Genomic DNA, 27453 nt, shown 5'->3' with positions numbered 1-27453 from the left:
GTTTTCAGGTCGCAACTGATCAATTTCAGGGCCTCTGACATGACCTGACGACTGCTTATCAGGCAGCCGGGACCGACGGCTTAACTGAACAGGCTGTGAAATACATATATGAAATACTGTATTGATGTATGCCTCTAAATAGGTAAAGTAAGAAATTATTCATAAATGGCTTAAGCTTAGAATAGATGTCCCATAGAGAAAAATATACAGTAAGGTAACTAGCTTTACTTTTACTACATCATTTTAAATATACAGGGAAAATATACACTGACTATACTATATTCACTATACTATATGGTACCACTGGCCGTCAGGCTCGCTTCGCTTGCCATATCCGTCTAGCCTAAATTTGAACATTTTCACTTGATGAAAGAACTGAGAAAACGCAAAATAACCGCTAATTTTGGGCGTATCTTTGGCGTTATTTCAAATTCCTTCTAACACAACATATTATTACACCCTAGCTGAGCTTCTGTACTAAATTTGAACATTCTCTGTTCATTTGTTCTCGATAAATCTGAGAAAAAGCAAAAAACCGCTGGAAAAACGCTAATTTTGGGCGTATATTTGACGTTATAGCAAATTCCTTCTAACACAAAATTATTAGGCCTACACCCTAGCAGAGCTTCTGCACTAAATTTGAACATTTTCTGTTTATTTGTTCTCGATAAAGCTGAGAAAACGCTGGAAAAACGCAGATTTTGGAAGTATCTTTGGATTTTTTTCCAAATCCGTTCTTAGTGCTCCTCTAAAGGGCCAACTGAACATATACCTACCAAAATCTGAACGTTTTTGGTCAGGTAGATTTTTAGTTCTGCAAGTGATTGAGTGAGTGAGTCAGTCAGTGAGTGAGTGTCATTTCGCTTCTATATATAGATAGATATATGATACTATATTCACAGTTTATTGGTGTGTTTCTAAATAAGAATAATAAGTACAATAAGAAAGAATAGAACTTAGAATAACGATCTAGAGAAAAAAAATGTGCACAAAATAACTTCATTCCTATCTACATTACTAAAACTATAATGTACAGCAAAAAAATCTACAGTAACTATAATTTTTCAGACTTAACATCACATTACTTTAGCCTACATTAATTTTACATTTACTTCACATTGGTAACTTTTACTCCATTAACTACTATTTTATAGTGAGGTCCACGTTATAATGGCTGTGAAGAAAGATAGGAGAAACAGTGTAGCCGATCCTCTGTCTTGTCAATGCCTTCTTTGGAGGGTAGCTGATACCGGTTTATTGATGTAATATTAACTGGTCATTCTCGTTTAAAATAATCAATTATATTTTATCAAGCAAGAAATAATTATATTTTCCAATGATTTCATAGAATTTTCATAATAAAGATTAAATATTTTGTTAATTAATTATATTTCTACATTGTTAAAAAAACAATCTGGCAATAGAGCAAAGCGAGAAAGAGATAGCGCTATCCGCTTTGTTGAATGATGGACAAGGATAGCAATATAATATTGCTAATTCCTCTTTCCCCCACCCCCACACACACACACACACCACACACCACACACACCACACACACACACACACACACACACACACACACACACACACACCACACCACACACACACACACACACACACACACACACACACACCACACACACACACACACACACACAACACACACACACACACACACACACCACACACCACACACACCACACACACCACACACACACACACACACACACCACACACACACCACACACACACACACACACACACACACACACACACACACAGCCTTGTCTATGTGGGGAAAATTCACGAGTGTTTAATATTATTTATACATGTACTGTATTTGTAATGATTTTGTGAATAAAACTTAATTTGAATTTGAATTTGAAAAAAGAAAATATTGAACACTGCCATTTTATAACGTGGGCCTCACTATAGAAGTGAGATATGGTCGATATTTACAGTGCTGTGGAGTGATGAGCTTATAGCAAGAATCCGCATCCATTGGTCCATCGAGGAGGGCTCAGTTCTTCCAGATTTCAGTTCTCCTGTAATAAGAGTGAGCAGTGATTAGTAATTATGAGGTACTGTAGGCCTACATAAAAATCTGGGGTGGTATCCTTGCTCATATTTGAAACTACGATCAGACTTCTGTATATATAATTGTTTTCAGAGTACTTTTTCCTTTGTGTAAATTGTGGAATTCGATGATTTTTTTAGTCGTCATTTTCTTAAAGTCGTCAAAACAGCAGTTTTACAGATGAAATATCTCGACTATGTGTTCTTTTTATGAACTGCGCTACCTACCTACCTCATGCACGAGAAGGAGGTTACTAAGTCCATTTCTCAAGGATGGAGTGGATCCCCCATTAGTTTTACAGAGAGGAGACTCATGCCAGTTGATAGAGCTGATAAATAACTATACAGGGTATGAATTTGAAAAAAATCGGTCAAGTTATTTTGAGAAAATCGTGAATAACATGGTTTTTTAGTAATTATCTGCCATTTTTCTCAAGAATATTACGGAGCCCCTGCAATTTTCCCAGAAATGAGACTCATGTAAGTAAGTGGTAAAGTTGTTCTGGCAATAAAGAATCTTGAATCTTGAATGTTAGTTGATAGGGCTTATGAATAGCTCTATCCATATGGTATGAATTTGAAGAAAATCGTTAGAGCCGTTTTCGAGAAAACCGTGAAAAACATGGTTTTTTAGTAATTATCCACCATTTTTTCCGCCATTTTGAATTCAATTCTATTGAATTTCTTATCGTCAGATCCTCATGGTATAACCTTAAGTTTAAAATTTCAAGTCAATCGGTTGATTAGGAATGGAGTTATCGTGTTCACAGACACACACATACACACACACAGACCAACACCCAAAAATCCTGTTTTTGGACTCAGGGGACCTTGAAACGTATAGAAAACTTGAAATTAGGGTACCTTAATTTTTTTTGGAAAGCAATACTTTCCTTACCTATGGTAATAGGGCAAGGAAAGTATTTTTTCTATTTTTTATTCTTGATTTTATTATGTATTTTGACCAAATTATGATTTTATTATGTATCGTAATTTTATGGAATATTTTGTGACCTACTGTATCGCCAGGCTAAATAAATGGATTGATTGATTGAAAGGTATTTGAAGTATCATGACTAAAATATGACTCTATCTTGTGCCACAGCAGAAGACCAGGAGAGAGCTGTCCTGTATTAATGGCAGTGGAAAAAAAAGGAGAACAGCGTTGCCGAGTCCACTGCCTTCTATAGAGGATGGCTGTAATACCTTTTTGAGTAAGGTAGATTATCTGTCTCCCGAGAAGATAGCTATACTATAGTGAGGTCCACGTTATAATGGCAGTGGAGAAAGATAGGAGAACAACGTTGCCGATCCTCTGTCTTGTCAATGAATTCTATAGACGGCAGCTGAAACAGGTTTATTGATGTAATATCAATTGTTCTTCTCGTTTAAAATAATCATTCATCACATAATTCATTTATTTTTCAATAATTTCATAATGAATTTTCATAATTAAGATGAAGTATTTTATTAATTATCAAATATCGGGGTACCGAAGTTCGCTCGTTCATTCAATTATGATAAAAAATTTACTTTAGATAAAAGCCCAATCAAATAGTTTTCAATTAAAACATTATTCAGTTCAATAAAGAATTTATACTAACCTGCTCTTGTCTTATGTTAGCAAATTCTTGCTTCATATCATCAAATCTAACATTTTGATCTTGTTTCAGATTGTCAATCTTATTTTGTTGATCAAACCTGGCATCTTGTCTTTCAAACTTAGCATTTAGCTCCTCAAACTTTTGATAGTTGAACTTTTGATACTTTTGAAGTTGTTGATACTTCTGATATCAAAGCATTAAACTATAGTGAGGTCCACGTTATAATCGCAGTGTTTAATTAGCAATGGTATTGCTACCCTTGTCTATCATTCAACAAAGTGGATAACGTTATCTCTGTCTCGCTTTGCTCTGTTGCCAGATCGTCTTTTAGCAATGTAGAATTAACAATTAATTAACAAGATATTTCATCTTAATTATGAAAATTCATTATGAAATTATTGAAAAATATAATTTATTGCTTAATAAAATATAATTGATTATTTTAAACGAGAATAAACAGTTAATATTACATCACCAGACCTGTATCAGCTACACCGTCTATAGAAGGCATTGACAAGACTGAGGATCGGCAACGTTGTTCTCCTATCTTTCTCCACTGTCATTATAACTTGGACCTCATTTTATAAAACTGAATTCAATCTATGTGTGCTTTAAGCAGATCTTAGCGGTGCACGGGTATCACCTATTCGTTTCTAATAGGCCTATATTTCATTATTTCTTTCCATCTAGCTCTTATCACCAAAACCGATGATTGTATTTATGAAGGAATTAATAAAGTAATTAATGGATTAATAGATTAAGTTTGTTTTGATCTATTGTGGTCCATACCTATTGCATTTGTCCTATTATATTAAGCAAGCAATTTCTGTATACCGTATATATATTTATATGGTTATGTGAAATCTGGTTATGTGGTTATATGGCAATATATTTATGTTCAACGGATCTCGAAAATGGCTCTAACGATTTTCACGAAATTTGAAACAAAGTAGAGTTATGATATGAAGATTCGATTGTACTATGTCTCAACCCTTGGATAACTCGCTGAAGGACATTAAAAGGATAAATACGTCCTTGGAAAAACAGCTGGAAATTTTGTCGTCTGTCGATACCGTAATGGAAGAGAGTGAACTATTGCATGTGTGTGGGATCATCCAGCTGATCTCACGAGAAGAAAAATTCAGCAAGAGAAACTATTTTCGTTTATTTCTCTTTTTTTAGAAAACATGTTTACTTCAGTCCAGAATAGTAACTAGATGCTGTTAGTGATACATATTGTAGTGCGTGATTTGAAGGCTTCACACATGTAGAGTGAATCTTGTACTGAGTCAATGGTGTAGCGGCTATAAATTTTGTAATTGCGTGTGTGGACGCTGAGTGTACACCAGACTGATTGATTCACTACAAGATTCAATACAATTGTCGGAATCACGGGAGGCCTAAACGCTCGCTCACCCTTGATTCTTCTAATGACAAATTGTATTGTGATGAAATTTTTATAAGTAGTGTAGCGATCGCTAAACACTGAATACGGATACCTTAAAATTATTACCTGTGAAGAATGAGCATACAAAATCATACAGGTCGAGCAAAAATCCCGATGTAGCTAATTTACGGGACTGCGTCTCTAATAAGTTCTGAAGGATTAAAAAATATGGTATTTGGACCAAATATCGTTCAGAATATACTTCGAGAACAGAGTCTTGTCGGGTTTTAAGCTCTATTGTAGGAATTTATATGATCTATGGCTGCCACTGCTGTACAATTGATGTGTTCGCTCCTAAGTCGAGGTAGGTAACAGATAAAAGCTGATATATGAGCAGGTAAGGACAAAGAATAAATATCTCGATCTGACCCCACTCGCTACATCCACTTAGACCTGTTCCAGTATCCAGCTTAATTCAATTATTTCAATGATCGTATTCGATCGGTTCTTGATGATATAGAACGTATCAGACACAATAATTGACAGGCTTAAGAAATAATCGAACTCAGAAAGCGAATTAACAAAACTGAAATATATTATAATAAAATATGTAATCATACAGTGCAGGTTCAGAATTTGATTTACAGGTTGATAATAATTTAGCATTAACAGAATAGTTAAAAAATTTCTTGTGCTTGCATGATACCATGCGTGATTCAACAGAATTTTACAATTGATAAAGTTTAACAGTTTTGAAAAAAAAAAAATAGTGAGAAAAAATGAATTATAAAATATTTTAAAATTGCTCGGGGTCGTGGTTCAGGCAGCGGAGGATAGTTAATCAACTACAAATTCTTAGAAATTAAATATGAATAAATTTTAGGCTCTTAATAACTAAAAGCGCTTGTCGGCGTGGCCAATAATTTAACGAAGAAAAATTTATGTTTTTCTGCACTGAAATATTTTCGAAGCGTAGATTGGGGCCCCTTATGACTTATAACTCACGTGAAATTCCTTGGTCGTCGTGGTTTTCTTCTTTAAATCAAAAATCGTTTGATCGGCGGCAATCCAGGCTTCGGTTTCAGCACGTGGGGAATTTTAATTTAAATATCTCCTTCACCGAATTAATTAAGGGATAATTTACTTTAAGCTTTTAAATTTATCGATTGATGAGAACAGAAATTTACGAATAACAAATAAATTGGCCTAAAATATCGGCTCACAAATAGAACATTTAAAATCGAACAAGAAATTTTCACAAATAGGTCTTTGGTAACTATAAAAAGAGATCTGCACGGTGAGGATTTCAAAAGGAAGTGCTCTCTTTTCTCTAAGCTTCTAGGCTAGACCTTGCTTCTCAGAATCTCAATGTAATAATTTGCATAAAAATTTGCCATTGGTAGAACGCTTGTGACGTAAACATGACGTCAGTGGCAAGTAGTAGAATACAATTCCTTTAATTACAATAATAATTTAATTTATGTAATTCTTAAAACTGCTTAATCTTCTAGACATAGTTCCTCTCATACAATGTACACGTGCTAGTGTAACTGATAAGGCAGGGTTGGTGTCTGATAATAGATTAACATGTGTTGCTTTCAAACGATCACCGTCTTGGTGCTATTTCTATGCACTGTGATTGGCTTAGACCTGCCATAGAGATTTAATTACCATGTGGTTCAGTTGAATTAAGTCGTTAATGAATTAATACTCTTGTACAATTTTTATTAGGTTTGAGATTATTATAATTAATTTCTGCCATTTTATCAATAATATAATTTCATGCTATGACCTATTTAGTTACAATAAGACCTGACGTATAATATAATTTCTTAAATAATAATAATTTCAACAATAATACATACATTTTATTTTTTATTTTGAAATTCTTGATCCTTTATTGATAGTTTTATAATTTTTAGGAATGATATTTTACCTTGCATGAAAACCGGCATGACATTTGACAATGCTTTGAATCAGTCAGCTGCGTTCGAACTGTTTTAAAAACATCTGATCGATAGTAAACAAAGTGTAACCTCAAAATCAGTGAGCGATTCATAAATAATTTGTGCTTTATTCGCAAAATAATTATAATTTTATTGAATAATTTTCCTAGAAAATATTCAGTACAGAACGGTACTCTTATCTAATATACAGTTATTGATAAGTAAGCTTTATCGCTCGGTCGCTAACTATTCCTTTAGCAAATTCTTTCATTTTAAAAGGTAATCACAATTTTTCTCTCTTTTCATGAGATCTATTTGAAAGATTCATCACACAAAAGCCCCCAGGATATTTTAAATAGGTAATTGGGAGACGAGTCGAAACAATGACTATTTGAAAAATCCGATATTGTGATGAATACACTATTTCATCTCCTTACTTCTACGAAAACTCCACACTTAACACTAAAAACAATATATCGTGCACTTTTGGCTACGAGAAAATAAATAATTGATTGTTCCTTCCATTGGATACAATCGAAATACAATAATTAATGAGGTCTCTTTGGATCCTTCATTAAAACAACTCCACAACTTCCATTCACGGGTGGCTTATGAGCAGACCCATAACTATAACAAATATACAAAATTTCACATATTACTTCTTAAGATTTGAATAGTATTCGCAACAAATATAGACTTTCATCATTTTTTCATAGTTATTACAGGTTTCGACTCTTTGGTTTAGCTTTTACATAGATTGGGTGAGAGTGTGATTTTACTTCGGTGACTTGACAATCGTCTACCGTTTGACTCGAGCAATTTCTTATTTGCGCTTAGTACGTTGCGTACAAACAGGGTTACACTTGAAATGGCTTTCTTGATTTTTATCAATGTTGGTTACAAATATTAAGTCCTTAAGATTATATTTATCAATTTGAATTTCAATTCATGATCTTTTGATGCAACAGTAATAAATTTCACATTTGAAGGTAAGAATTTCATTTTCTTTGGAGTTTTTAGAGATACATTCATATAACACAGAACATGCGCATTTCGTGCAAATTAACATAAATATATATTTTTTTTGTTTGTGTTTTTTACTTATAATTCCACATTAAATAATAGGTTACAATAATTAACTAACGATATTGCTTTGATTCCATTAACATTGACTCTAGGATTTCGTACACATTGGTTGGTGGGACGAAGAAAATTATCGAACAGGCGTTGGTTCTAAATAGATTTTTCTATGGATTCTGTATTTCGAGGTTAGATTTACACATTTTTTCAAATAAACTTTGTTTATTTTCTTTCTTCCTATTCACTACTAACTTCATCTGATTTCTAATTTATAATTATTTTTTCGTGGATACTATAATTCTTGTTTCTATTTTTCAGTTGTGCAGATGATATTAGACGATTGTTTCGGTGATGACTCTGACACGAGGCAGATGGCTTGATCAGGTTGGTAAATTTTTAAAGTTGTTTTGTAGTTTTGTTTTCTTGACTTAAAGTTGATAATAATTTCTTCATTTGATGTGGATTTATAATATTTCATTATTAGCTGAGATGCGGCGAAGTTTAGGTTATGTTGATGATTAGGCAGCAGTAGAAAGATGCTAGTCTGCAAAGTAATGATTTGATGTGTAGGCTGTGATCATGAAGTGTTTGATAACTGGTGTATTCCACAAATGTAGTTTCTAGTTGATTAAAACATTATTTCTTTCTTAAGCCCCCATCTAAATTTGATTCGGTGTCCTTCAATGTTCCATTCCAATTTGCAACTATCCGTTTTATCAAACTTGGCTTAAAACGAATGTGCCGGCGAAGTAGGTAGATCTCTTCAGCCAATGTTGTCCTTCTTTGTTTACCGGTGACATGTAGTTTGATCTTTTTAAACCTTACATGCCGGTGGTGTCTGTGGGTTTTTCTTGATGATATTTTTCTTTCCTGCATGGCGGTGTATAGTCTGTTTGATTTCAACCGGACATGACTGCGGTGGTTGTAGGTTCTTCTGGATATCGTCTTCCTTTTTCCTTGCATGTCGGTAGGAATCGTGATGTAAGATTTTAGCCTAACATGACGGCGGTGGTTGTAGGTTCTTCTAGATATTCTTCTTCTTTCTTGAATTGTTTTGCTGCTTGTGTGTGGTCTTGACTTTATGCGGATTTTAATTGTTCTAATGTTGTTTTCTGATTGTTTTTGATGGATACTGATTTGATGTGTTGCAGGTGCTGTCCTTGGTGGATGGGAGATACGTGCGGTCGGCGGTCCGGGCTGCTCTTCCACTCGGCGGGCAACGTCCTTGGATTCCTGGTGTCCGGCGCGCGGTGGTACGGGATGTCCCTCTATGCCCTGGATGACGTCCTCAGCTTGGCAGGCGATGTCGTCCGGTCCCTCTCGGCGTTCTGCAGGGTGCGGCGCGACTTCAGCCTTGACATTTTCGGTAGGTTGGTCTTCCATACATGTATCGCGTCTGCTTGCTTGTTTGACTTCCTTTATTTGGTCGTAGTTCTTATTTATATTGTTTAGTGTTTCGTTCAGTTGTTTCCTTTCTTTGATCATATCGTTCAATGCTTCCAGGATGAGACTCATCTGTAACACGGAAGGGGTGGGTGTGTGGTCTTCGGATGGCGGCAATGGTTCTATGACATGAGATGCGGGCGTCCGGACCTCTGGAACGGCAATGCATGGGCGTTTATCCCGCGCGACATCTTCCGTCCTTGAAGTCGCCGATGTGGGTTCCAGGATGCGGTGTGGTACTTCCATAATTTATTGGATGATGTGAAGGTGCAAGTGCGTTGAAACGACCACAAACATGTGAGGTTATGTGAAACGATTATAAGTGAATGATCAGAAATTGAAATAGTGTAAAAAAAAAAATTTGTTGAAGTGAAGGAATACAAAAGTGTGCTTCAATAATATGTTCAGTGATGAAATGAATCAAGTTAGCAATATCGTTAACATAAAAATGATAATAACACACAGGATACAATGGACACTTATGCGGTAACGAAGGTACGTCTCTTATAATTTATTACTTTTATTATTATAAATATTTTACTCTTATAATTTCTTGCCGCAATTATATATATAGGGCTAGTATTCTTCGCAAAATTTTATATAAAAGCAGTGATGCTCTGCTTGAATTCCACAATATATCCGTGATTTAATTTTACTTCCCTCTTTATGCTTTAAAAATTTAAAAAAAATATAAATGACTTCAATCCTCTTTTCCGTAAATTTTTATAAATTGTTTTGGTGTAGACCTAATACTCTTAAATAGTATGACCTTTCTTATGGTATTTCTTATACCTATGACTTATAATATGACCAATTTTCGAATAACACAATAATAAAATTCTGAGTTCGATTCTTTTCTCTAAAAATTCATCAATCGATAAATTTCTTTTCCGTTCAAAAATTGGGTATGGTACTTCTTGTTATTTTATATAACAGTGAACAGTCAATATTAAATTCGAAAAAATTCACAACCATGAATTTTTCACAAATTTTCCCGTTGTCAGCGCTATAGTATACTGAGCAACTAAATAATCCTCGTAGTCGATTATCCACCTCTTCAATGCCTATCACTGTTGGGCGCCAAAATCATGTGAAGCGGTATTTTACTCGCCTCACATATGTAGAGAGATTTGCCAAATCATGTAGTGCTGAATCTAAATGCCTCACGTTGGGCCGGCAAATCATGTGGAGCGGTATTTGATGGCTTCACACATGTAGAGTGAATCTTGTACTGAGTCAATGGTGTAGCGGCTATAAATTTTGTAATTGCGTGTGTGGACGCTGAGTGTACACCAGACTGATTGATTCACTACAAGATTCAATACAATTGTCGGAATCACGAGAGGCCTAAACGCTCGCTCACCCTTGATTCTTCTAATGACAAATTGTATTGTGATGAAATTTTTATAAGTAGTGTAGCGATCGCTAAACACTGAATACGGATACCTTAAAATTATTACCTGTGAAGAATGAGCATACAAAATCATACAGGTCGAGCAAAAATCCCGATGTAGCTAATTTACGGGACTGCGTCTCTAATAAGTTCTGAAGGATTAAAAAATATGGTATTTGGACCAAATATCATTCAGAATATACTTCGAGAACAGAGTCTTGTCGGGTTTTAAGCTCTATTGTAGGAATTTATATGATCTATGGCTGCCACTGCTGTACAATTGATGTGTTCGCTCCTAAGTCGAGGTAGGTAACAGATAAAAGCTGATATATGAGCAGGTAAGGACAAAGAATAAATATCTCGATCTGACCCCACTCGCTACATCCACTTAGACCTGTTCCAGTATCCAGCTTAATTCAATTATTCAATGATCGTATTCGATCGGTTCTTGATGATATAGAACGTATCAGACACAATAATTGACAGGCTTAAGAAATAATCGAACTCAGAAAGCGAATTAACAAAACTGAAATATATTACAATAAAATATGTAATCATACAGTGCAGGTTCAGAATTTGATTTACAGGTTGATAATAATTTAGCATTAACAGAATAGTTAAAAAATTTCTTGTGCTTGCATGATACCATGCGTGATTCAACAGAATTTTACAATTGATAAAGTTTAACAGTTTTGAAAAAAAAATAGTGAGAAAAATGAATTATAAAATATTTTAAAATTGCTCGGGGTCGTGGTTCAGGCAGCGGAGGATAGTTAATCAACTACAAATTCTTAGAAATTAAATATGAATAAATTTTAGGCTCTTAATAACTAAAAGCGCTTGTCGGCGTGGCCAATAATTTAACGAAGAAAAATTTATGTTTTTCTGCACTGAAATATTTTCGAAGCGTAGATTGGGGCCCCTTATGACTTATAACTCACGTGAAATTCCTTGGTCGTCGTGGTTTTCTTCTTTAAATCAAAAAATCGTTTGATCGGCGGCAATCCAGGCTTCGGTTTCAGCACGTGGGGAATTTTAATTTAAATATCTCCTTCACCGAATTAATTAAGGGATAATTTACTTTAAGCTTTTAAATTTATCGATTGATGAGAACAGAAATTTACGAATAACAAATAAATTGGCCTAAAATATCGGCTCACAAATAGAACATTTAAAATCGAACAAAAGAAATTTTCACAAATAGGTCTTTGGTAACTATAAAAAGAGATCTGCACGGTGAGGATTTCAAAAGGGAAGTGCTCTCTTTTCTCTAAGCTTCTAGGCTAGACCTTGCTTCTCAGAATCTCAATGTAATAATTTGCATAAAAATTTGCCATTGGTAGAACGCTTGTGACGTAAACATGACGTCAGTGGCAAGTAGTAGAATACAATTCCTTTAATTACAATAATAATTTAATTTATGTAATTCTTAAAACTGCTTAATCTTCTAGACATAGTTCCTCTCATACAATGTACACGTGCTAGTGTAACTGATAAGGCAGGGTTGGTGTCTGATAATAGATTAACATGTGTTGCTTTCAAACGATCACCGTCTTGGTGCTATTTCTATGCACTGTGATTGGCTTAGACCTGCCATAGAGATTTAATTACCATGTGGTTCAGTTGAATTAAGTCGTTAATGAATTAATACTCTTGTACAATTTTTATTAGGTTTGAGATTATTATAATTAATTTCTGCCATTTTATCAATAATATAATTTCATGCTATGACCTATTTAGTTACAATAAGACCTGACGTATAATATAATTTCTTAAATAATAAATAATTTCAACAATAATACATACATTTTATTTTTTATTTTGAAATTCTTGATCCTTTATTGATAGTTTTATAATTTTTTGGAATGATATTTTACCTTGCATGAAAACCGGCATGACATTTGACAATGCTTTGAATCAGTCAGCTGCGTTCGAACTGTTTTAAAAACATCTGATCGATAGTAAACAAAGTGTAACCTCAAAATCAGTGAGCGATTCATAAATAATTTGTGCTTTATTCGCAAAATAATTATAATTTTATTGAATAATTTTCCTAGAAAAATATTCAGTACAGAACGGTACTCTTATCTAATATACAGTTATTGATAAGTAAGCTTTATCGCTCGGTCGCTAACTATTCCTTTAGCAAATTCTTTCATTTTAAAAGGTAATCACAATTTTTCTCTCTTTTCATGAGATCTATTTGAAAGATTCATCACAATATTATACTAGTAGTTCTGTGAACAGTAGACCTCACGCAGTATTCTCATCCACAAGTACCTGATTGAAACAATAGACCTAATGGAAATGCAGCAGTAGACTGGCTTCTCCACACATATGTGTAATCACTTGTCAGCTGATTTATGATGAATAATTCTATAGTCTGATTTTTATTCTGATATTGGCGTATGAAGGAGGCTCCTTTTTCCTTTTATATTATCCTTGAAATGCAAAATTTCCAAAATCCTTGTATATACGTCGAGGCGCAATTAAAAAAGGAACATACCTGTCAAATTTCATGAAAATCTATTACCGCGTTTCGCCGTAAATGCGCAACATAATATAAACATTTAAACATTAAGAGAAATGCCAAACCGTCGACTTGAATCTTAGACCTCACTTCGCTCGGTCAATTAACGAATAATGTAGCAAACATAGTATATCATTCTAAATCGAATTCATTGTATATCTATTTGTAATTGATGATGTGTTTGTTTTTTGAAGTGTGAATAAATTGTTATTTTGATGAGTGATAGTAGCTTAACCTAGATTTTAATTTGGACTGTAGTATGAACATTTGAAAAGGGATAGTTTTGGGCATAAGCCTGTTGTGCCTCCTCATATAACTGTAAAAATAATTGTACGACTGAGAAAATGAATAAATAAAAAAATATAAACAATAAATTCAATCTTTGTTACAAATTTTCTATGCTTTTACACTCCAGAGCTGAGCTCGGTCCCCCGATATTGAATGAATTAATTGAGTAATATTATTAATTAAGTTTGATTTAATTTATTGTGGTCCTTACCTCCCAAGTCACCCTCTCTTCATGAAATTTGATGACCAATTGCGGACACTTCAGGTTTGCCAACTTGGCCGGCACGACATCCGTCTCGGGACTTCCACTCCACCCAATCAGGTAGTGGATCTCCCCATTGATCAGGGCTGCCTCGATAATTTTCTCGGGCTCTAACCCCTGATCAAACCCGGTTACGGATGCGTCGTCCAAAGTTTGGCCAGAAATCACTGCTTCGAATCTCTCCGTTTCGAAAACTTCAATGAGATCTTTGCAGAAAAGATTCTCTTCGGGCTCCCATGTAGCCTCCTGAACGTGAAAGTATTAAATAATATTAAGAAGAGAAAATTATGATTATCAAAGAGAAAAGATAGCATAAGAAGATATCCCAATGGTTTGTAGAATTATTTTTTGTGTACGGTAGTTGAGAAGTTGATATTGTGGTAATTATTCATATTGAATGGAAAAGACTACCTAAATAATTTACAGAAGACTGTAGTTTTTTGAGAATTTCTTAGTCTTTTTCATTCAATTTGAAGAATTCATTCATAGTTTTGTATCAAATTATGGTTTTGTGTTTCAAGTTGAGATTATACTGTATCAAATTGTGTTGATACAATACCATGTGTTGTGAAACTGTATCATTTTTTGGTGATAATGTATCATTAATGGTGATATAATAGAGAAAAGATATCATAAGAATACATCCCATGGTTTGTAGAATTCATTCAAAGTTTTGTATCAAATTATCGTGTTGTGTATCAAGTTGAGATAACACTGTATCAAATAGGGTTGATACTGTATCATGTGTGGTGGAACTGTAACATTTTTTGTGATAATGCATCATCAATGGTGAGAGAAGATAGCATAAGAAGATATCCCATGGTTTGTAGAATTCATTCAAAGTTTTGTATCAAATTATGGTGTTGTGTATCAAGTTGAGATAACACTGTATCAAATAGTGTTGATACTGTATCATGTGTGATGAAACTGTATCATTTTTTGGTGATAAAATAGAGAAAAGGTAGCATAAGAAGATATCCCATAGTACAGGTAGTTTATATGTTCCAAATTTCAAGCCTTTTTTTATCCAAGCCGATTACTGTCGACTACTGTAAATAACATGGATCTCACATCTCACTACAGCCTATTCAAGAGAATGAGCACTTATACAGAGTGTTTCAGAAGTAGTGTCGAATATTCTAAGGTATTGTTCCTGAATGATATGAAACTACAAATTTCGAATTTGAAGTGTCCAAAACTCAGCGGTTATCCTTATAGCTGCAATTTTGTTTTTTTACTTGGAATTTTTATCTCAAGAACGAATGGTGTATTGATCTAAAATTTGGCATGAATATTTATGTTACAAAGACTCAACTTTAAAAAATAGAATAAACAGTTTTCTATGTGAATTTTCAAAATGGCGGCCATTTTAAATTTTTGATTGTAAATTTCAAGAAAACCGTTCTCTTTAAAAAAAAAAAACAGAAGACAAAAAAGGTAGCAAATTTTATCAAGATTTCAACGATACCTTGTTTATCAAGATTGATTGAAGAATAACAGAGAAATCGATTCTTTTCGTACTGCATGCATGACCACTTGTCACCATTTAAACATCAATATTAAATTTTCAATTCAAATTGTATTTAAGATGAAGCTTTGAAACTCGGTATGGCTCCATATGGCCATCCAGCTGATTTTACAATGTTTTTCAGATGATCTTGTTTGTTCATAGTCATGCATGCAGTACGAAAATAATTGATTTCTCTGTTATTCTTCGACCAATCTTGATAAATAAGATATCCTTGAAATCTTGATAAAATTTGCTAACTGTTTTGTCTGTCTTACATTTTTTTTAATGAACGGTTCTCGTAGAATTTGCAATCAAAAATTTAAAATGGCCGCCATTTTGAAAATTTACATAGAAAACTGTTCATTCTATTTTTTAAAGTTGAGTCTTTATAGCATAAATATTCATGCCAAATTTCAGATCAATATAACTTTTCGTTCTCGAGATAAAAATTCCTTGGTAAAAAAGACAAAATGGCAGCTATAAGTATAACCGCTGAGTTTTGGACACTACAAATACGTCATTTTAGTCTCCTATCATCCAGGAACAATACCTTAGAATATTCGACACTACTTCTGAGACACTCTGTATAGTGATATTCCTCTTTTGATTCCTGAGATAATGTCTAAATCAAATGAATTGATAAAATTTGGGATTAAAAATGTTTATAATTTCTTACCTCTTCCGGAAATCCTTCCCACTTGAGTAAAAACCATACTTTCTCATCTTCATATTTTTTACTAATTATCCTTTCTACTTTATGGCGTTCTTTTGCGATATATTCATCTTCGGATTCTTTTAATTCATCACTATCACTTGAATTATCTTCTGGTTCCCATGTATTTTCCTGTAATAAATTCAATGTATCAGTTGATTGATTAATAAACTACAAGTCATGATAACTAAACTAATTCTTTAGTGAGGTCCACGTTATAATGGCAGTGATTGATTAGCAATGGTATTGCTATCCTTGTCTATCATTAAACAAAGCGGATAGCACTATCTCTTTCTCTTGCCAGATCGTCTTTCAACAATGTAGAATCAATAATCAATTCACAAAATATTTCATCTTAATCATGAAATGATTGAAGAATATAATTTCTTGCTTAATAAAACATAACTGATTATTTTAAACGAGAATGAACAGTTAATATTACATAAATGAACCTGTATCAGCTACACGTTTATATCAATCAATCAATCAATCATTTATTTATTTCCAAAACATACATGAAAAAGTCAAAAACTAAAAACTAACTTTAAGCTAAAGAGAAATTAGTGACTGTATAAAATTCATTTTTTTACAGTAAACTCGTTTATATTGTAGCATGCTCAAATCAAATCAAAATCAAATCAAAATTTATTTCCATAAAAACACTTTACAAAACAAAAATTAACTAATTATTTACGGAAAAATAGCACCCGCAAAGAAAAATCTGAGCGCGGAGTGCGAGTTGTGCTTATTTTTTACAATGTTGAAAAATACAATACCGTAAATTTGTTGAGTATATTAATTATAAAAACAGAACCAGAAGTAACAATGGCATATCACAATGATAATCTTCTTGTAGCATAAACCTGAGTCACAATGATATAACTTCTACATTAAAAACAACATATATATATATATATATATAACAATAGTGAAGCAGTAGACATTACATAACAATAATCGACCTTGTAGGGGAATTTATTGTAAAAATGTAGGGATATACTCTCCCTTTATTATTTTCCCTCATTTATTTTATTTTTATTTCTGATGGTGATCTGCAGAAACCCTAAAACTCTATTTGTTTTTGTATACTGTATTTATTTTCTATCATGAAATAATATTTCCTGTTTTCATAAAATTTTCTAGATTGAAGAAAATGTAAATCAATATGATAACAGCAAATACACTGAAGTTTAGATGATTTATTCTCGTATTTATTTTTTTCCCGGATTGAAATTCAGCTCAATTTATAGAAATCAGTTATTCATTTATTTAAATTTTTTTATTCTTCAAGATGGCAGCTCACTTTTTAGTTTGAAGCATATATTGTTGGATAGGGTTACTGTTTTAAGGATTACAATATAGTATTTGCTTTCAACCAATCATCAAATTCTCTAGTGTGATATTTTTTGCAGCTCATCTCTACTATTCTCATTGGAACTAAACGCATAATTTTATTCATTCTGTATTTGAATTGTTTCCTGCATACATCTAAGTCTACCCTTTGCCGGTTTATCGTTATGCCTCGTAGGTTGTATGGTGCATCTCGTATTTCTAGTCTGAAATTACTTTTGTATGCATATTGGATAATATTTTTACTATATAATTCCCTCACAGTAAGTACTCCCAATTCCCGAAAAAGCTCACTACTTGGATAGAGTCTAGGTTTACCCAAAGCTGCCCTTATTATGTGCTTCTGCATTACAAAAATTTTGTTTATATGACAGCCCGCGGCTCCCCCCACGCCAGAATCCCATACTGTAGAATAGATTGTACATACGCTATATAAATTAATTTAGTTATTTCTATGTCGTTTATCAAATTGATTTTGTAGAATCTGAAAATGAGGTATTTCATTTTTTGCATTTGTCATCAATATGATAATTCCATCTAAGATGAGAATCAATTATAACACCCAGATACATCCTGAATGGCTTGCATGATTGCTTTCTATCAAGATTTAGAATTGAAAATTTAATTTCTTTCTTATTATTTACGGAATTAAGTTGTTTTACCTCTGAATTTCCACAAGTAAAATGGAGGAACTTTGTTTTGTTATCATTAAGTAGCAGATGTCTGTGATTTGGGTACTTTTTAGTTAATGATGTAGAATTGTTACATTTAATTTCTTTTGTGTTCCAGTCCTTATCAGCAATGCACAGACTTATATCGTCAGCGTATAAGCATGATTTACTATTTTCAACTAAATCTCACATATATTTAGGCAACCCCCCTAAGTAGCACAGAAACAAAAATGGACCTAACACCGATCCTTGTGGTACAGAATAGTTATTACATTTTAAGTTTGATCCAATATTGTACTGATTTTTATTGCTTGTATACTTTATATTTACATACTGTTGCCGTCCTTCTAGATATGACTTGATCCAGCTAAGCTCTTTACCTCTAATTCCGTCATTTTGAAGTTTATTTAATAATAATTTATGATTCACACTGTCAAATGCTTTGGTTAGATCCAGGAATGCTCCTACAGTATTTAATCCCTCATCTAAGTTTTCTAAAATGTTTTCTATGAACTCTATCAAAGCAGTAATGGTTGACCTGTTTTTTCTATAGCCATGTTGTTCTTTGTCAAGTATACCATTAGTTTCAAAATAATCAATTAACTGAACTAGTACACACTTTCCAAATATTTTAGATAGGGCAGGTTGGATGGCCAAAGGTCTGTAGTTGAGAGGGTCAGATGGATCTCCTTTCTTATATGCTGGTATTACTTTTGATATTTTTAATTCGTTTAGGTACACTCCAGTTATAATTGAGGCATTGATTACGTGCAAAAGAGGTTTGATGAGTGATGACTTAGCATCCTTGATTATTTTTATTGGTATGTCATCATAGCCGGCTGACCACTTTGGTTTTATCGAATCTATTATTTTACTTAAGTCCTTCTCTTCAATTATTGTTTTACATCTAAATGATAATTTTGTAAATTTTTCATTTTTCTCATCTGTTACGTCACTTTTGGTTAGATAAGGGATGACATGAGTGTCAACCATCCCTACAAAATCATTGTTTAGTATGTTTGAAATTTTATACGGATCATCTATAGAAGGTATTAGAAGGTATTACAGAAGGCATTGAGAAGACAGAGATCGGCAACGTTGTTCTCCATCTTTCTCATCTGCCATTATAACGTGGACTTTACTATAGTAATGTATTAGCTAGCCATATTTATGAATACTAATTCAGGAGCACATCATTGTTAAAAATGGAATTTTCTATCGAAAAATGACCTACATATAATTTATTTTTTCAAAGTGTAGCTTATTCCTCCTGTATATAATCAGTAAAGTGTTCATATCTGGTTATTTATGTTCAACGGATCTCAAAAACGGCTCTAACGATTTTCACGAAATTTGGAACATAGTAGGTTTATGATATTAGTTCGATTGCACTAGGTCTCATCCTTGGGAAAACTCGCTGAACGACATTAAAAGGATAGTTCATCCTTGGCTGAAACAGCTGTGGATAGTAAAAAAGTGAGTGAGCGAGTATGTGAAAAATCAAAATATCGCATCCCCGAAATTCATAAGATGACATATAGCCAGCTGTGAAATATAAACACGATCATTTTAGAGAATTGTGTTCTGTTTATCAATAAATAAAAATAACGAGCGAAGCTCGATATTTTATATTTTTATATCTGGTTATTTATGTTCAACGGATCTCGAAAACGGCTCTAACGATTTTCACGAAATTTGGAACATAGTAGGTTTATGATATAATAATTCGATTGCACTAGGTCTCATCCTTGGGAAAACTCGCTGAACGACATTAAAAGGATAGTTCATCCTTGGCTGAAACAGCTGTGGATAGTAAAAAAGTGAGTGAGCGAGTGAGTATGTGAAAAATATCGCATCCCCGGTTATTTCATAACGGCAAGGAAAGTTGTGTGAGTGCGCCACAACAGATTTTTTAACAATGCATAGATATAACTAATATTAATAAAATATTTAATCTCAATCATGAAAATTTATAATTTAGTGAAAAAATATTTTCTCAATAAATAAATTCTAGTTGATTATTTTGAAAGAATTAAGAGTTAATATTACATCAGATATACTGGCACAGAATATACAGAATGTAATCAATCGCCTATCTAACCAATGCTTTTTACATGACGCCAATACTAAACACGTCACGTGACCTTGGGAAGTTCCAATCCTGGTCTTCTGATTGACTCGTGGCAGTGAATGAGATCAATGATCCGGATCATTAAAGTGATCCGAACCTGCCATCAATACTATTACAATGCGACGCTTCCTAACAAGATGGCGGATATTTGCGCCAGGGTACTAGCCAAGTTTCCATACTGTATGTATACTGTGATACTGGTATTAGATGTACTCTAAAGAAGGCAAAACTGTTTCGCTTCTTCACCACTGCCATTATGAAGTGAACCCCACTATATGCGTCCTACATTTATGTTTCAGCAAATAACTCACCCTGTATTGTAGCGAAACGTCTCATATTATAGCACAACACTTGTTAGGTCAACCTCTATCCAGAGCCCGAATATCATCCAAATCTGGGAGATTTGAATTTTCATGAAATCCATGAATGGATTTTTGCAAAAGTGGTGAAAGATTAAAATCGCTCAAAATCTCAGTACTTGATGAGAGGAACAATATAATAATAATAATAATAATAATAATAATAATAATAATAATAAAAATATATCATCACATTGGCAAAATTCACTTCTATTCATGAGTTATAAACATTCGATGATGAGTGATTTCTCTGATCTGTGAGTGGAGGAATAATTTTATGTTGTTTTTTTCAATTTATTTATTTATCTATTCAATCATTCAGAATTATACAACTTACAGAAAAGTACCACAGGCTAAATTACGCCCAAAACGGTTCCAATACTAATTTATACAACAGTCCAAAATGTAGCTAGAGGTTATCTTATGTTTCAGTGAATAACTCACCCTGTATATTTAAAGTCATCCTATTTTTTGTGGATTTGACAATATTTGTGTAATCACTTTTTCGACATATCATTGAGAAGTTCCACAACATTCTGAAGACAGTATAAATTTTATAATCGATTACTTACATTATTCTCCTCTCGAGAACACTTCTCATTGAATTCCTTGAGTAATTTCGGGCATTGAATGTTCTTTTCAGGCTCCCATGTACTTTCCTAAAAATAATATGAATTGGCTAAATACAACCAGGCTACAACCAGCCATCTGATGAATGAAATAATAAATACATAGATGAATAAAATGAATAAATAAATGAATCATAAAAACAGTTCACTTATATGGGCTGCTTTTGTACAAATTAATAAAAACAATATAAACCAATAATTACAAAAAATAAAAAGGAAAATAAATCACAAACAGTTGGCTACTTCATGTCGCAATAAGAAATTTGAAATAAGTAAATAGATTATAAATAAAATTACCTTATTTTTTCTCTCCCTATTATTTTTTACTTATTGTATGAATCAATAAAGAATATGAATAATATGTACAAGAAATTTGAATGTGAGAATTGAAAACTCTATGTAACCTTTCTTCAACTTTATTTTATTTCTCACTACATGTTTCGACTGATGTCATTTTCAAGTGAGTCATGTCTTGAGAAATAAAATAAAGTAGAAAAGGGATAGGCCTACTTTTATATATTTTTCAAATTTTTACATAAATACAAGTAACCCTTACCATAGAGATAGCACAAGAAGACATCCCATGGTATAGGGAAATTATGTTCCAATTTTCAATGTTAACTCAAGCTGATAGTCCTATAGTATATATTGTTCGTGAAGCTATGTGACGCTGGTAGTCTCTCATACTGTGCCGTTCTTTTCTCACCCCAACAAAACAGTAATAATAGACATTAGTCGACAGTAATCGGCTTGAGTTAACAAAGAATTTGCTTAAAATTTGGAACATAAACTACTTATACTATGGGATATATTTTTATGCTATATTTTTTCTATGCCCTTACCAAGGAACTGAAGAAATTTGTAATACGTTAACTATAACTTTCATAGCTCTGGAAAACTGATAAAAAACAATGAAACAATCTTCTGTCCCATAATGAAATTGTAAGATTATGAAAATCTTTAGTTTATTCCAAAGACCTTAAAGAGATATAGACCCACAATGCCTATGCCTTCCCAATGATAGCTCTTACTTGAAATTGAAGGCCGCCATTGGGTTATTTTAGCACGAGATATTATATAAATAATATTTGTAATACTATAGATCACACAGGCATTGGTGGCATTGGTATGTAATAATCTTATGGGTTGCCCCCTCAATGGCGGATTTCAATTCCAAGTACCACACTAGCGCTGCATGTGAGTCTATGCATCTTTAAGGTCTTTGGTTTATTACAATAATTTTACCTACCTCTTCTGGATACCCTTTCCATTTGAGCAGGTATTGGACTTCATTTTCAACTACCTGTTTGGCAAGGATTTGCTCAACCACAAACTCCTTTTTGCTCATTTTACTATGGAAAACTCTGGAGAAGCTCTGGAAAACTGAAAAAATCAATGAAAAATCTTCTGTTCCATAATGAAATTGTAAGATTATGAAAATCTTCAGTTTCATAATGAAACTGATAATGAAATTTGAAACATGTAAGATGATAAATTTGAACATAATTCAATTCTTTATTTTCTAATAGTGAAAACACTTTATACAGTCTTTAAATTTGAACATAATTCAATTCTTTATTTTTTAAGAGTAAAAACACTTTATACAGTCTTTAAATTTGAACATAATTCAATTCTTTATTTTTTAAGAGTAAAAACACTTTATACAGTCTTTACAATAGTCAATAATCCAAGATACTATTAGAATGACACTCCATGTCAAGGAATAGTTATTTGTGCAACTAGTGCGCAAAGTGACAGTTTGCTGCACCGAAAGAAACGTTTACGCCCGAGCCGTAGGCGAGGGCGGAATGGTTTCTTGAGTGCAGCAGAGGAACTTTGCGCACGTATTTCACATTAAGTTTTTCCTACAGTTACCATTGAAAAGTGGGTAATTATGGGTAAAATTGCCTGAAATGCATCAAATGTTTTTCTGTGTAATTTTATTATTGATAAAAACCTTAATCCTAAAATCCTAAAGTCCTCGTTGTCCTTGGTTATAATATATACTTAATAATTTGCTCGTTGTGCTTCGTTGCACCTCTGCTCACTATAGCAGCCACATCAGTCACTGTTACCAACTTCATTTTGATTTTGCTGCACTGTTGCTCCATATAACCTACTAAGTATTTTGCGTTGCCATGTTGCAAATCTGGAGTGCAGAAAAATTTTTCCCGCACTAGAGCGGAAAAGTGATTCTTTGCGTTCTGTAATCAGTGCAGAAATGGCCACTTTTCAAGGTAACTGTAGGAAAATATATTTTTCAATGATTAAATAATAGATTTTCATAATTGAGATCGAATAGCTGAATTATAAACATAGATAACACCACCAATGCTAATCAAATACTGCTATTATAAAGTAGTCCTTATACTATTAAGCTCACGGATTATCAGTGATTCACACCTAAGAATATTGTATATACCATCCTTGATTCACACCCTGGTGTGGGTAATCATCTTAGAAACTTACTGTAATGTGGACATACTAAATAGCGAGTAAGTGCATTTTCACTTCATTATAGTGCTTTTGAAATTTGAGTTTGAGTTTTTTCTATTATATTTTGTATACAAATGCAATATTTACCAGAATATATAAAACAAAGATCATAATATTTGTGACGAAAGGTCCTGAATCTTGCAATCGGGTTTTTCAATTTCTATATTTTATTTCAATCATTTCATAATTCTCTTCAATCGATCTCTATTCCCACGTACAATTATTATTTATTTATTTGAAAATTTATAAATTTGAGGGCACCAGGAACTGAATCCCATTATTGCTCTCATAACGCACATTGAGCATGCAATTTGAAAAACAATACATAAAAATGAAAATGAAATAGGTAAATTTTTGTGTAGTTGAGAAGTTAATATTGTGGTAATTATTCATATTGAATGAAAAAGACTAAGAAATTGTCAAAAAATCACTGATTTATTGATACTTAGAAAGACCGGTTTCGGTTATTACACCATTGTCAATCTATGATAAACTCAGTTTGTTCAAGAGAGAACTCAGTTTATCAGAGATTGACAATGGTGTAATAACCGAAACCGGTCTTTCTAATTATCAATAAATCAGTGGTTTTTTGACAATTTCTTAGTCTTTTTCATTCAAAATGAAATAGGTAACTTAAGCCGCGTTTACACCAGAGTTGTTAACAACTTAATGTTAATAACTTAATCCTTAAATATTCTATTAGATTGAACGGAACTTGACAAACACATATGTTCATCATGTGTATGATAAGTTATGTTCAATCTAATTGAATCTATAAGGATTAAGTTATAGTAACATTTTGTTAATAACTTTGGTGTAAGCGCAGCTTTAACTAATATACTATTGAGTTTTAGGAGAAAACTGGAAACAATAATTATACAAACAAAATAGTAGAAAACCTTGCAAATATGAAACTTATAGTAGCAGATAAAAGAAAAAGAAAGACGTATGTAACTAATACTGAAGAGTTCAAGAGGAAAAGAAAAAAGAAACAAAGAAGAGAGATAATATGAAAGTTTGCATACTGTACATGAAACTTATAGTTAAAACACTAATATATTATGTAAAGATAATAAAGTTAGTAGGACAAACTATTGGCATGTACCTATAAGAGAGATTAAGGCTGGGCAAAGGCTAAAAATAAACTTTCTACTGGTGAAATTTTTCATAGGTTTTCGATTTGTATATCATCAAGCTATCAAAATGAAAAAGTTTTCTCAGGAAAACATTTTTTTCCGATCTTACTTTTTGAGATATGAGCGCCTAAAGTTCAATTTTTTGGGACAGAACATTTCAAATTCGGTAAGAAATGAATCCATGAGATTTAGTGGATAAATTCTTCATAGTATTGATGATTGAATAAAACAAAAATTTCCTGAAAATATCAATTTTTGATAAATTTATTCAATTTACCAAAAATAACTTGTTTTGAGTTATTTTTAGTAGATTACATAACTTTCTCAAAAATTAATGTTTTCAAAAGAAATTTTTTTATCAAATCAACAATACCATGAAAAATTTATCCTCTGAATCTCATGGATTTATTTCTTAACGAATTTGAAATGTTCTGTCCCAAAAATTTGAACTTTAGGCGCTCATATCTCAAAAATCGGGTGTGGCGCACTCACACAACTTTCCTTGCTGTTATGAAAATTGATCACCTGACGCTAGTGTTCCCGCGCATCTCAAGTCTACTACAATTATTCAAAGATTTGAGCCAGCTGGTGACAGGGTAATAACGCTGGAGACACACGAGGTCTGCTATCTCTTCATAGTGAATCATTTAATAGAATCAACAGTTTGCAATTGGATAATCACATTCTCTGGAATTTCAAGATTATTTTCAATTTTAGGTGAAAATGTTACTGAACATTAATTGTAGAGATTCTCATGCACAATCTATTCCACTTGAAAATTTTTGATCAAATTGTATCTGAAGCCTGATAATTGAGAATCTAAAATCAAATTTTGCTTAGATGGGGTGGAGCTCCTGAAATTTTTACAGATATGGGACTTGTGGCAGTTGATAGAGCTTATTGATGACTATTTCAGTTATAACTTTAATCAAAATCGTTGGAGCTGTTTTCGAGAAAATCGTGAAAAACCTTGTTTTTGACAACATTTTCTCCATTTTAGCCGCCATCTTGAATCGCATTTGATCGAAATTGATCGTGTCGGATCCTTATATTGTAAGGACCTTACGTTCCAAATTTCAAGTCATTCCGTTAATTGGGAGATGAGATATCGTGTACACAGACGCACATACACTCATACACACACACACACACACACACACACACACCCACACACACACACACACACACACACACACACACACCCACACAAACACACAGACCAATACCCAAAAACCACTTTTTTGGACTCAGGGGACCTTGAAACGTATAGAAATTTAGAAATTGAGGTACCTTAATTTTTTTCGGAAAGCAATACTTTCCTTACCTATGGTAATAGGGCAAGGAAAGTAAAAAGTAATGATCGGAAAAAATGTTTTCCTGAGAAAACTTTTTCATTTTGATAGCTTGATGATATACAAATCGAAAAACTATGAAACATATCACCAGTAGAAAGTTTATTTTTATCCTTTGCACAGCCTTAAATTGTAGGCTACTGTTGAAATGCAAGCATATTTACCAGAAGATGTAGGATGAAGAGTCGAATTCCTGATGTAGGCTAAGCTGCTGAGCCTTTCAATCTCGATTCTCGATGAGCAAAAACCTGACAATCTTCAGGGTTTTATGTCGATGATTTTGGTACACCGGTAGTAGGACTAGTTTTCTTGTAGACAATTTAGTAGATGGAGTAAACTGAAGGAAGAACTATAACCTCTACTGTTGAGTAGGCCTACTGGAGTCACACTGTGTAGACAGTAGTAGATGCAGTAAACTGAAGGAAGAACTAACCTCTACTTGGAGTCACACTGGTTTACAGAAATGTAAATTACTGGTCTATAGAAATGTTGAAGGGACCTTGCACTGTTGTAGAGTAGTGTTCCAGTAGAGTCCCAGTCAACCGTCTTATCTTTCGAAAACTAGGGTGGAAGATAAGAAAGCTAGGGTGGTTGGGTGAGAGGGGAAGAGGTCTGGAGACTTGAGTTTCAGCGGAACTGTTTCAAGGTCAAGCTACGGACGTGAGAAGAGAGAGAGACAGAAGAAGAGGACGTTTGAGAAGGGGTGGGAGAAAGAGTGTGGGAGTGAGGACGAGAAGGGGGAAGGGAGAAGAGAAGCAGTGATGATGTGTAGAAGAGGAGTGAATGAGATTGAGAAAGAGAGGATGAGAGAAGGATTGAAGGAGAGAAAGAGAGAATGATCAAAGGAGAGGAAGAGACTGTGTAAGAGAGGAAGTGAGAAGGATCGAAGGATAGAAAGAGAGGAAGTGAGAATGAGAGAAGGATAGAATGAGAAGGAAGTCTCCAGTTGAACTACTATGGAAGAGACTTTTGTTTCTGTCAAACTGTAGACTCGTCATTTTTTCAAGGACTACGTGGCACTTCCAACGGTGGCGTTTCATACGAACCAATCAAGCGTGGCGTTTCCTACTAACCAAAATTCAATCGTGGCGCTTCCTC

At 33.3% G+C, this 27453-nt stretch overlaps 2 protein-coding genes across 2 annotated transcripts in view; one reads left to right on the top strand and one right to left on the bottom strand.

Annotated features, from left to right (window-relative positions):
• LOC120353380 overlaps positions 1 to 27453 on the top strand; it is a 437229-nt gene that overhangs the window by 270670 nt on the left and 139106 nt on the right. The window lies entirely within an intron of this gene.
• On the bottom strand, positions 1838 to 27007 carry LOC111058785 (chromobox protein homolog 3-like). The gene is made up of 6 exons (XM_039436904.1): positions 26520 to 27007; positions 22621 to 22754; positions 21315 to 21401; positions 16196 to 16363; positions 13959 to 14255; positions 1838 to 2045 (listed from the first exon to the last, which is right to left on the bottom strand). The coding sequence occupies exons 2-6, from the start codon at positions 22717 to 22719 to the stop codon at positions 2037 to 2039; spliced, it is 660 nt and encodes a 219-aa protein (XP_039292838.1). The 5' UTR covers positions 22720 to 22754; positions 26520 to 27007; the 3' UTR covers positions 1838 to 2036.

The sequence above is a fragment of the Nilaparvata lugens genome, chromosome 10, assembly GCF_014356525.2.
Source record: "Nilaparvata lugens isolate BPH chromosome 10, ASM1435652v1, whole genome shotgun sequence".
In the NCBI taxonomy this organism is placed as follows: Eukaryota; Metazoa; Arthropoda; class Insecta; order Hemiptera; family Delphacidae; genus Nilaparvata; species Nilaparvata lugens.
The sequence above is the reverse complement of the archived record's forward strand: the minus strand, read 5'-3'. Positions and strand labels throughout refer to the sequence as shown.